Source organism: Gymnoscopelus microlampas, assembly GCF_963454915.1.
Source record: "Gymnoscopelus microlampas genome assembly, chromosome: 14".
NCBI lineage: Eukaryota > Metazoa > Chordata > Actinopteri > Myctophiformes > Myctophidae > Gymnoscopelus > Gymnoscopelus microlampas.
In genome coordinates this window covers 19,531,207-19,544,708 of record NC_139951.1, presented here as the reverse complement: position 1 = coordinate 19,544,708, position 13,502 = coordinate 19,531,207, and the positions used below count along the sequence as shown (strand labels likewise).

The window sequence follows — 13,502 nt, the reverse complement described above, 5'->3', positions numbered from 1 at the left end:
GTATCAGTGATGCAGCCTGTTCCCAAAACCAGGACCTCGACTAGCCTGTCAAACGTCAAAGACAGACCAGACACAGCCCACATGGGAACGTATTTAGAGAAGTCACAATGATAATGATGACAGTTCATCTCTACTGCTCTCTTGTGCGACCCCGTGTCCTCTTATTAAGATCGGATGCATGCTTTGTGTGATGCATTGCTTGATGTAGAGTATACCAGTGATTCTCAACCTTTTTAAAAACATGTAAGGACCCCCAGTTTGATGTGCTTTAGGCCATAGACCCCCATTTATTAATTCCCCAGGACCCCACTACACTGACAAATCCTAAGTAACTTGAACTCTGAGAGTGTATATCAAATGAACCAAACGGACCTGTAAGGCAACATCTGTAAGGCTCCATTTGGTTCCAGTTGTACTTGTCTCGGAGATATAGAGCCGTTAATGTGCTCTTTTGTAATGTTGCTTGTTTTCTGTATGGGGACTGCAGATGGAAATTTGTATTCTTGCTAAATCTGGCGTATTTACATTGCATGTGTGGTGTTCATAAATACGTATGTGCTGTCCCTCCCAAATAAACGTATAAATGAAATAAATGTGCATTTGGTTCCTAACTGTCAACCATTTAGCTGGGGACCCTCTGGAACCTCCTCCATTAATGTGTTAATGTGGCTGAAGATTAAAGGAGCGTGCTTGTGGCCTGTAAAAATCCCGGCAAGAAAGTGAATGAGCATCACACAACCCTCCCTCAAAACCCACCGTTTAAGTACTTACATTTTGGAGGGAAATTCAAGGGGAGATTAAACAAATGATGGGAGCCTGCGTTCTTTCTACTTGGTGAGATTCCGGGGGGATTGTAACCAAGAACCAGACATCTGCTTGGGGTGTTGCTGTTGATCGCCAAAAAAAATATTACTGTGTCTTGGAGAAATGTAAAGCCACCGACTATCCAGCAATGGAGGGAGAGGCTAAAAAGCATATTATCTGATGGAAAGCATTACAGCTAGACTACATATGAGGACAGAGGATTTCAATATCAGATGGACACCGGTACTGCAGCTGCCCAGAGTGATTGGGGATATGGTCCCCCCTTAATGTCGACGGACGGGAGTTGATTGAAAGGCCTGGTTGCCTGTCCTCCTTGCGCTATTGACCGGAGTGTCCTGAAGGTCATGTATGGACGATTGGTGCTGTTAGAATAATGATCTTTGGTTGCCTGTGTCTGTGATGCCTATACGTTTTTCTTTGATGTGTCTGATGAGGTTGAATGTGTGATGCAATTTTTATGTTTAGTTGTCTCCGCCAGGCCGAAGGCATGGTGGAGAGTATGTTTTCACTTTGTCCGTCCGTCCGTGTGTGTGTGTGTGTGTCCGTCCGTCTGTGAACACCTAACATTGGTCAAGCTTCACGTGACATCACAATATGTAATATAAATAGGTAAGACAGATTGACTTTTACCACCTCGCCTGGCGGAGACCTGTGCTCCGAGGAGCACATTATATGTCCATGTAATGTGATTACAGAATGTATAAAAATTGAAATAAAAGTCAAGTGCAAAAGAAAAAAGTATCAGATACAGCATTTGGATTCAACATTACCAAATGTGATGGCAATAGTACTTTGCTATTCGTTTAATTACTTGGAGTAGGGGTCTTCAACAGGGGGTCCGGGACCCCTAGGGGGTCCTCAGAGTTACTACAGGGGGGCCACCAAATCTTTGATAGGATTTTTTTTTTTACATTAACCACTTGAACCCTAGCATCCCTATTCTGGGGGGAACATTAGCCGAAAATAGCAGATCTACAAGCTCACAACGCCTCGCAGCTCGAGGCGTTGTGAGCTTGTAGATCTGCTATTTTCAGCAAAGATGTTTTTTTGGGGGGGGTTTAAGTGGTTAACTGTCTGAAAATAGATATTAACGTGAATACAACACAACACAACACAACATTACACAATGATAGTGTTGTCAAACAAGTCTATGAAATCTATGAAAAACTAATCTGCAACACAATTGTATACAATATGTAGTGGGGGGGGTCCCTGTTTCATCTCTCTCTCAGCTAAGGAGCCCTTGGACTGAAAAACGTTGAAGATCCCTGACTTATATAGAACGAGGCCTATCGGTGACCTCTTGCATGTAGGCCACTGCGACATGGTTATTGCCCTGCTGTCAGTGACGGTGGGTCCATGTGTAAGCGAGAAGGGTGGAACTGCGGACTGAGCAATAACACGCAGCTATGGAAACGTTCTGTCTGCTGCATAGATACTATAGACTAGAGAAGGCTATATGCATTATGAAACCTGTGCTGTATACAAGACAGGTGCAAGGGGGGCGGGGGTGGGCTACAGTTCCTCTAACATTTTGTTTTACAACAGTAAATTCTGCCTTATTGGCAGTGGTGTAAAGTAACTAAGTACATGTACTCAAGTACTGTAGGGCCTACTTAAGTAAAATGTTGAGGTATTTATTTTTTACTTTACTGGAGTATTTAAAAATGTCAGTACTTCTACTCTACTACTTCTAAGCTATTTGAAAACTTAGTTACCGGTTACTTTGTAGATTTTGATTAATATCACAAAACGTAGGCCTACATTACCCACTTCAGCCCTATATATGTCGGCCATTTGAAAATAGCAGATCTACAAGCTCACTGCCATTTGAAAATAGCAGATCTACAAGCAACATTGTAGATCTGCAATTTTCAAAAGATGTGTATACATTTAAATTGAAAATAGAGAAATTGGACATTCCGCATAAAGAGTACTTTCTACTTTTGTTACTTCAAGTACATTTTGATACCAATACTTTTGTACTTTTACTCAAGTACATTGTGAATACAGGACTTTCACTTGTAACAGTACGTTGCCGTATTGATTCAATACAACGTACTGTTACAAGTGAATGTATTGATACTTTTACTTAAGTAAATAGTAGGCTACTTTTTCCACCACTGGGAACGGGAGGAATCATGGAACACCTCAAACTTTCTCGCAAAATCACAGTTTGTCAGGATATATTTCCCATTATGTCTCTGGCTGAGGCTGACTGGACGCGCACAAGGCGCAGGTGTAGCGATCGGAACCTCTGGAATGGTTAAAGGATCGTCCCGAGTTCATAAACAACTGATCAGAAATATCCCAAATTGTATGAGAGAGAGGGTCAGGTGTTAGATTAGATCATTAGAACATCGCAGGATATACTCACCGCTCCAAGTAACACTGTTATGAAAAGGGACTTCATCCCGTTTCTCCTTTGCGTCTCCCGATTATTCCCAGGAGGTCAACGAAAAAAACCGACGAAATAACGAGAAGATGCGGGACTTTATTTATGTCGAGGGGAATAAATGATCTCAGTTGTCATCATCGCTGCATTTGTGATCCCTCTTTTTTTTCCCCCGGCGAAATTAAAGCCTTCAACTAAAACTCTTCTTATAAAACGGCTTGTCGCTGAGATTGAAATCGCAGATCTGTCCGTTTTTCCGAGTCACCAGAGAATAGATCCTCTCAAAACAGCTCGCTGAGATTCACGCATTGGACTGGATCACTGGACTTGTGTTGTGCGCGGAGCGAAAAAGACGCACGGAGCTCTGAGTTGATGCTCGCTTCTGTCCTGAGTGTCTCCTTGTCTCATATGACAGTGTGTTGGTGCGTCTCTCAGGGCTAAGGAGACGAGTTCCTCTCCTCCACGCCCACTCTCATGAAGAACACGCACAAACGTGATTACACTTACAGTTACACACAGACAGACACACACACGCACGCACGCGCGCGCGCGCACACACACACACACACACACACACACACACACACACACACACACACACACACACACACGATAAACAAACAAATATGCTCCCCTTTCCCGAATCAGATGAGCATCATTTCTGGTCTCTGTTTGTTTAATAGCTTTTTTATCTAATTATTATATATATATAATCAGATTAGACACTATTGGATAGACTGAGGGAGATTCTGGGGCTTCTGTTTTCTCAACGTGTCAGACAACAAAAACAATCTAAAACTAGACGCGTCGCAATTCCGGGGAAATTGCAGAGTGTGGTTGCGCCGACGCCGGTCGCGGGTCGCGGCCGCCGGGACTCGAGGAATACGCCGGGAGGAATAACGTCGGAGGCTGCGCCAATTACATTGTGTCGTCACTCCTGAGATCGCTTGCGTTTCATTTTGAGAGGATCGATCCCCCCAAAATAAGGTTTTTGCATCAAACGGTTACATTTTGAGCATTCGTGGCGCCCCCTATGGATCAAAGTAGAAATGCTTTTGGGGATTGGTTTAGTATACCACCCTCGACATGTGATTCAAATTTGGGATTGACCGGACGTTTCGTTCGTGATTTATGGCATTTTTGGTCAAACGGGCCCCTCCCGCTAAATTTGGAAGCCATTTACGGACGAACGGTAAGGACAATCAAAATGCCGTTTGGATATCTTTACCGCATGGGTCCATAGATCATGTGTACCGATTTGTGTGAGATTAGGACAAAATTTGAAGGAAAAGGAGCAAAAAGTGTGTTTTGAAGGAAATTCAAAATGGCGGAAAATCTATCCTGACGCAAATGGGCGTGGCCTATATGGGGAGATGCGTCGGGACCCAAGGAATCCAGGTGAAAAGAAATTTTGATTTTACGAGCTACGGTTCAAGAGTTATAGGTCAAAAGGTAAAGTGGGCTGTTATAGCGCCACCATGTGGCCGATTGGTGTAATTATTTTTCTAATAATTTTGGACTAAATTATGAACCTCCCTTCCAAATGTGGTAACTGTAGCTCTTACGGTTTCTGAGAAAAAAATACTTGAATGGGAGTTTTTGCAATTCCCATTAAAGTGGATGGGGAAATTTAATGCACTAATAAATCAATATCAAAAAATCTATCCTGACGCAAATGGGCGTGGCCTATATGGGGAGATGCGTCGTGACCCAAGGAATCCAGGTGAAAAGAAATTTTGATTTTAGGAGCTACGGTTCAAGAGTTACGGGCCAAAACGTAAAGGGGGCTGTTATAGCGCCACCATGAGGCCGAATGGTGTGATATTTTGTTAAATAATTTGGGACTTAATTATGAATTATCCCTCCAAATCTGATAACTCTAGCTGTTAAGGTTTCTGAGAAAAAAATACTTGAATTTGAGTTTTTTCACTTTTACATTAAAGTGGATGGGGAAATTTAATGCACTAATAAATCAATATCAATTAAACTATTTAACCAATCTCTTAGCCCTATACACGCGCACGATTCCCGATTTAGACGGTCATTTTGACATATGGCACAACATTGGGGGATAAAAACTGTGGGAGAAATAGCGGTTTGAAATAAAGTTTATCTATAAATAAATAAAGAAACTAGACGCGTCGCAATTGGCAATTGCATAGTGTGGTTGCGCCGACGCCGGTCGGGACTCGAGCAATACGCCGGGAGGAATACCGTCGGAGACTGCGCCAATCACATCGTCACGTCACTCCTGAGATCGCTTGCGTTTCATTTTGAGAGGATTGATCCCCCCAAAAATCATGTTTTTGCATCGAACGGTTACATTTTGCGCATTTGTGGCGCCCCCTATTGGTCAAAGTGGAAATGCTTTTGGGGATTTGTTGAGTAAACCACCCTCGACATGCGATTCAAATCTGGGATCGATTGGACGTTTCGTTCGTGATTTTTGGCATTCTTTGTAAAACGGGCCCCTCCCGCTAACTTTGGAAGCCAATTACGGACGAACGGTAAGGACTATCAAAATGCCGTTTGGATACCTTTATCGCATGGGTCCATAGATCACGTGTACCGATTTGTGTGAGATTTGGAAAAAAATTGAAGGAAAAGGAGCAAAAAGTGTGTTTTGAAGAAAATTCAAAATGGCGGAAAATCTATCCTGACGCAAATGGTCGTGGCCTATATGGGGAGATGCGTAGTGACCCAAGGAATCCAGGTGAAAAGAAATTTTGATTTTCGGACCTACGGTTCAAGAGTTACAGGCCAAAACGTAAAGGGGGCTGTTATAGCGCCACCATGAGGCCGACTGGTGTGATTTTTTTTTTTATAATTTTGCAAAAAACTATTAACCTCCCCTCCAAGTCTTGTAACTGTAGCCCTTACGGTTTCCGAGAAAAAAATACTTGAATGGGAGTTTTTGCAATTCCCATGAAAGTGGATGGGGAAATTTAATGCACAAATAAATCAATATCAAAAAATCTATCCTGACGCAAATGGGCGTGACCTATATGGGGAGATGCGTCGTGACCCAAGGAATCCAGGGAAAAAGAAATTTTGATTTTACGACCTACGGTTCAAGAGTTATAGGCCAAAAGGTAAAGTGGGCTGTTATAGCGCCACCATGTGGCCGACTGGTGTGATTCTTTTTTTAATAATTTTGCAAAAAACTATTAACCTCCCCTCCAAGTCTTGTAACAGTAGCCCTTACGGTTTCCGAGAAAAAAATACTTGAATGGGAGTTTTTGCAATTCCCATGAAAGTGGATGGGGAAATTTAATGCACAAATAAATCAATATCAAAAAATCTATCCTGACGCAAATGGGCGTGGCCTATATGGGGAGATGCGTAGTGACCCAAGGAATCCAGGTGAAAAGAAATTTTGATTTTCGGACCTACGGTTCAAGAGTTACAGGCCAAAACGTAAAGGGGGCTGTTATAGCGCCACCATGAGGCCGAATGGTGTGATATTTTTTTCAATAATTTCGGACAATATTATGAATTATCCCTCCAAATCTGATAACTCTAGCTCTTACGGTTTCTGAGAAAAAAATACTTGAATTTGAGTTTGTTCACTTTTCCATTAAAGTGGATGGGGACATTTAATGGCACTAATAAATTAATATCAATTAAACTATTCAACCAATCTCTTAGCCCTATACACGCGCACGATTCCCGATTTAGACGGTCAGTTTGACATATGGCACAACATTAGGGTATAAAAACTGTGGGAGGAGTAGCGGTTCGAAATAAAGTTTATCTATAAAGAAATAAAGTGTATAGAGTACTATAGTCTGGTTGCCCTGTTGGGCAACCACACTAACTAGACGCGTCGCAATTCCGGGGAAATTGCAGAGTGTGGTTGCGCCGACGCGGGTCGCGGGTCGCGGCCGCCGGGACTCGAGGAATACGCCGGGAGGAATAACGTCGGAGGCTGCGCCAATTACATTGTGTCGTCACTCCTGAGATCGCTTGCGTTTCATTTTGAGAGGATTGATCCCCCCAAAAATCATGTTTTTGCATCGAACGGTTACATTTTGCGCATTTGTGGCGCCCCCTATGGGTCAAAGTGGAAATGCTTTTGGGGATTTGTTGAGTAAACCACCCTCGACATGCGATTCTAATCTGGGATCGATTGGACGTTTCGTTCGTGATTTTTGGCATTCTTTGTAAAACGGGCCCCTCCCGCTAACTTTGGAAGCCAATTACGGACGAACGGTAAGGACTATCAAAATGCCGTTTGGATACCTTTATCGCATGGGTCCATAGATCACGTGTACCGATTTTTGTGAGATTTGGAAAAAAATTGTAGGAAAAGGAGCAAAAAGTGTGTTTTGAAGAAAATTCAAAATGGCGGAAAATCTGTCCTGACGCAAATGGGCGTGGCCTATATGGCGAGATGCGTCGTGACCCAAGGAATCCAGGGGAAAAGAAATTTTGATTTTACGACCTACGGTTCAAGAGTTATAGGCCAAAAGGTAAAGTGGGCTGTTATAGCGCCACCATGTGGCCGACTGGTGTGATTATTTTCTTAATAATTTTGCAAAAAACTATTAACCTCCCCTCCAAGTATTGTAACTCTAGCCCTTACGGTTTCCGAGAAAAAAATACTTGAATGGGAGTTTTTGCAATTCCCATTAAAGTGGATGGGGAAATTTAATGCACAAATAAATCAATATCAAAAAATCTATCCTGACGCAAATGGGCGTGGCCTATATGGGGAGATGCGTCGTGACCCAAGGAATCCAGGGAAAAAGAAATTTTGATTTTACGACCTACGGTTCCAAAGTTATAGGCCAAAACGTAAAGGGGGCTGTTATAGCGCCACCATGAGGCCGAACCCTCGACATGTGATTCAAATTTGGGATTGACCGGACGTTTCGTTCGTGATTTATGGCATTTTTGGTCAAACGGGCCCCTCCCGCTAACTTTGGAAGCCATTTACGGACGGACGGTACGGACTATCAAAATTCCGCTTGGATAGGTTTATCGCATGGGTCCATAGATCACGTGTACCGATTTGTGTGAGATTTGGAAAAAAATTGAAGGAAAAGGAGCAAAAAGTGTGTTTTGAAGAAAATTCAAAATGGCGGAAAATGTATCCTGACGCAAATGGGCGTGGCCTATATGGGGAGATGCGTAGTGACCCAAGGAATCCAGGTGAAAAGAAATTTTGATTTTCGGACCTACGGTTCAAGAGTTACAGGCCAAAAGGTGAAGGGGCTGTTATAGCGCCACCATGGGGCCGATTGGTGTGATGATTTTTTAAATAATTTTGGACTAAATCATGAACCTTCCCTCAAAGTGTTGTAACTGTAGCCCTTACGATTTCGAAGAAATAAATACTTGAATGTCAGTCTTTGCATTTTCCCATTATAAGTCAATGGGGATTAATGAATTCACTAATAAATTAATATCAATTAAACTATACAACTTATCTCTTAGCAAAATACAAGCGCACGATTCCCGGTGAAGCCGGTCATTTTGACATATGGCACGAGTGTGTGCTGGCAAAACTGTGGGAGGAGTTAAGGTCTGAAGTTTAACATTGATCAGGAACAATGTTAACACTAGACGCGTCGCAATTCCGGGGAAATTGCAGAGTGTGGTTGCGCCGACGCCGGTCGCGGGTCGCGGCCGCAGGGACTCGAGGAATAGGCCGGGAGGAATAACGTCGGAGGCTGCGCCAATTACATTGTCACGTCTGTCATGAGATCGCTTGCGTTTCATTTTGAAAGGATCGATCCACCCCGAAATAATGTTTTTGCATCAAACGGTTACATTTTGCGCATTTGTGGCGCCCCCTATGGGTCAAAGTGGAAATGCTTTTGGGAATTTGTTGAGTAAACCACCCTCGACATGTGATTTGAATTTGGGATTGACCGGACGTTTCGTTCGTGATTTCTGGCATTTTTGGTCAAACGGGCCCCTCCCGCTAACTTTGGAAGCCATTTACGGACGAACGGTAAGGACTATGAAAATGCCGTTTGGATATGTTTACCGCATGGGCTCAGAGATCATGTGTACCGATTTGTGTGAGATTTGGAAAAGAATTGTAGGAAAAGGAGCAAAAAGTGTGTTTTGAAGAAAATTCAAAATGGCGGAAAATCTATCCTGACGCAAATGGGCGTGGCCTATATGGGGAGATGCGTAATGACCCAAGGAATCCAGGGAAAAAGAAATTTTGATTTTACGGCCTACGGTTCAAGAGTTATAGACCAAAAGGTAAAGTGGGCTGTTATAGCGCCACCATGTGGCCGACTGGTGTGATTCTTTTCATAATAATTTTGCAAAAAACTATTAACCTCCCCTCCAAATCTTGTAACTGTAGCCCTTACGGTTTCCGAGAAAAAAATACTTGAATGGGAGTTTTTGCAATTCCCATTAAAGTGGATGGGGAAATTTAATGCAGAAATAAATCAATATCAAAAAATCTATCCTGACGCAAATGGGCGTGGCCTATATGGGGAGATGCGTAGTGACCCAAGGAATCCAGGTGAAAAGAAATTTTGATTTTCGGACCTACGGTTCAAGAGTTACGGGCCAAAACGTAAAGGGGGCTGTTATAGCGCCACCATGAGGCCGAATGGTGTGATATTTTTTTCAATAATTTCGGACAATATTATGAATTATCCCTCCAAATCTGATAACTCTAGCTCTTACGGTTTCTGAGAAAAAAATACTTGAATTTGAGTTTTTTCACTTTTCCATTAAAGTGGATGGGTGAATTTAATGCACTAATAAATCAATATCAATTAAACTATTTAACCAATCTCTTAGCAAAATACAAGCGCACGATTCCCGATTTAGATGGTCATTTTGATATATGGCACAACATTAGGGGATAAAAACTGTGGGAGGAGATGCGGTTCGAAATATTGTTTATCTTGAAGTGGAAGAAAGTGTATAGAGTACTATAGTCTGGTTGCCCTGTTAGGGCAACCACACTAACTAGACGCGTCGCAATTCCGGGGAAATTGCAGAGTGTGGTTGCGCCGACGCGGTCGGGACTCCAGTAATACGCCGGGAGGAATACCGTCGGAGACTGCGCCAATTACATCGTCACGTCACTCCTGAGATCGCCTGCGTTTCATTTTGAGAGGATTGATCCCCCAAAAATCATGTTTTTGCATCAAACGGTTACATTTCAACCATTCGTGGCGCCCCCTATGGATCAAAGTAGAAATGCTTTTGGGGATTGGTTTAGTATACCACCCTCGACATGTGATTCAAATTTGGGATTGACCGGACGTTTTGTTCGTGATTTATGGCATTTTTGGTCAAACGGGCCCCTCCCGCTAACTTTGGAAGCCATTTACGGACGGACGGTACGGACTATCAAAATTCCGCTTGGATAGGTTTATCGCATGGGTCCATAGATGACGTGTACCGATTTGTGTGAGATTTGGAAAAAAATTGAAGGAAAAGGAGCAAAAAGTGTGTTTTGAAGAAAATTCAAAATGGCGGAAAATCTATCCTGACGCAAATGGGCGTGGCCTATATGGGAAGATGCGTCGTGACCCAAGGAATCCAGGGAAAAATAAATTTTGATTTTACGACCTACGGTTCAAGAGTTATAGGCCAAAAGGTAAAGGGGGCTGTTATAGCGCCACCATGTGGCCGACTGGTGTGATTATTTTCTTAATAATTTTTCAAAAAACTATTAACCTCCCCTCCAAGTTTTGTAACTGTAGCCCTTACGGTTTCCGAGAAAAAAATAGTTGAATGGGAGTTTTTGCAATTCCCATTGAAGTGGATGGGGAAATTTAATGCAGAAATAAATCAATATCAAAAAATCTATCCTGACGCAAATGGGCGTGGCCTATATGGGGAGATGCGTAGTGACCCAAGGAATCCAGGTGAAAAGAAATTTTGATTTTAGGACCTACGGTTCAAGAGTTACGGGCCAAAACGTAAAGGGGGCTGTTATAGCGCCACCATGAGGCCGAATGGTGTGATATTTTTTTCAATAATTTCGGACAATATTATGAATTATCCCTCCAAATCTGATAACTCTAGCTCTTACGGTTTCTGAGAAAAAAATACTTCAACTTGAGTTTTGTCACTTTTCCATGAAAGTGGATGGGGACATTTAATGGCACTAATAAATTAATATCAATTAAACTATTCAACCAATCTCTTAGGCCTATACACGCGCACGATTCCCGATTTAGACGGTCATTTTGACATATGGCACGAGTGTGTGCTGGCAAAACTGTGGGAGGAGTTAAGGTCTAAAGTTTAACATTGATCAGGAACAATGTTAACACTAGACGCGTCGCAATTCCGGGGAAATTGCAGAGTGTGGTTGCGCCGACGCCGGTCGCGGGTCGCGGCCGCCGGGACTCGAGGAATACGCCGGGAGGAATAACGTCGGAGGCTGCGCCAATTACATTGTGTCGTCACTCCTGAGATCGCTTGCGTTTCATTTTGAGAGGATTGTTCCCCCCAAAAATCATGTTTTTGCATCGAACGGTTACATTTTGCGCATTTGTGGCGCCCCCTATGGGTCAAAGTGGAAATGCTTTTGGGGATTTGTTGAGTAAACCACCCTCGACATGTGATTCAAATCTGGGATCGATTGGACGTTTCGTTCGTGATTTTTGGCATTCTTTGTAAAACGGGCCCCTCCCGCTAACTTTGGAAGCCAATTACGGACGAGCGGTAAGGACTATCAAAATGACATTTGGATATCTTTATCGCATGGGTCCATAGATCATGTGTACCGATTTGTGTGAGATTTGGAAAAAAATTGTAGGAAAAGGAGCAAAAAGTGTGTTTTGAAGAAAATTCAAAATGGCGGAAAATCTATCCGGACGCAAATGGGCGTGGCCTATATGGGGAGATGCGTCGTGACCCAAGGAATCCAGGTGAAAAGAAATTTTGATTGTAGGACCTACGGTTCAAGAGTTACAGGCCAAAACGTCAAGGGGGCTGTTATAGCGCCACCATGAGGCCGAATGGTGTGATATTTTTTTTAATAATTTCGGAGAAAATTATGAACCTCCCTTCCAAATGTGGTAACTCTAGCTCTTACGGTTTCTGAGAAAAAAATACTTGAATTTGATTTTTTTCACTTTTCCATTAAAGCGGATGGGGGAAATTTAATGCACTAATAAATTAATATCAATTAAACTATTTAACCAATCTCTTAGCCCTATACACGCGCACGATTCCCGATTTAGACGGTCATTTTGACATATGGCACGAGTGTGTGCTGGCAAAACTGTGGGAGGAGTTAAGGTCTGAAGTTTAACATTGATCAGGAACAATGTTAACACTAGACGCGTCGCAATTCCGGGGAAATTGCAGAGTGTGGTTGCGCCGACGCGGGTCGCGGGTCGCGGCCGCCGGGACTCGAGGAATACGCCGGGAGGAATAACGTCGGAGGCTGCGCCAATTACATTGTGTCGTCACTCCTGAGATCGCTTGCGTTTCATTTTGAGAGGATTGATCCCCCCAAAAATCATGTTTTTGCATCGAACGGTTACATTGTGCGCATTTGTGGCGCCCCCTATAGGTCAAAGTGGAAATGCTTTTGGGGATTTGTTGAGTAAACCACCCTCGACATGCGATTCAAATCTGGGATCGATTGGACGTTTCGTTCGTGATTTTTGGCATTCTTTGTAAAACGGGCCCCTCCCGCTAACTTTGGAAGCCAATTACGGACGAACGGTAAGGACTATCAAAATGCCGTTTGGATACCTTTATCGCATGGGTCCATAGATCACGTGTACCGATTTTTGTGAGATTTGGAAAAAAAATGTAGGAAAAGGAGCAAAAAGTGTTTTGAAGAAAATTCAAAATGGCGGAAAATCTATCCTGACGCAAATGGGCGTGGCCTATATGGGGAGATGCGTTGTGACCCAAGGAATCCAGGTGAAAAGAAATTTTGATTTTAGGAGCTATGGTTCAAGAGTTACAGGCCAAAACGTAAAGGGGACTGTTATAGCGCCACAATGAGGCCGAATGGTGTGATTTTTTTTAAAATAATTTCGGAAAAAATTATGAACCTCCCCTCCAAATGTGGTAACTGTAGCTCTTACGGTTTCTGAGAAAAAAATACTTGAATTTGATTTTTTTCACTTTTCCATTAAAGCGGATGGGGGAAATTTAATGCACTAATAAATTAATATCAATTAAACTATTTAACCAATCTCTTAGCCCTATACACGCGCACGATTCCCGATTTAGACGGTCATTTTGACATATGGCACGAGTGTGTGCTGGCAAAACTGTGGGAGGAGTTAAGGTCTGAAGTTTAACATTGATCAGGAACAATGTTAAC

General features: G+C 42.8%; 1 protein-coding gene across 1 annotated transcript in view; it reads right to left on the bottom strand.

The window, feature by feature from the left end:
* Nucleotides 1–3,612, bottom strand: part of ngfrb (nerve growth factor receptor b) — a 34,458-nt gene extending 30,846 nt beyond the window's left edge. Inside the window, exon 1 of the mRNA XM_084079000.1 lies at nucleotides 3,203–3,612. Within this exon, the coding sequence (XP_083935126.1) occupies nucleotides 3,203–3,238 (36 nt within the window). The 5' untranslated portion in view covers nucleotides 3,239–3,612. The remainder of the gene's footprint in view (nucleotides 1–3,202) is intronic.
* Nucleotides 3,613–13,502: the final 9,890 nt, after the last annotated feature.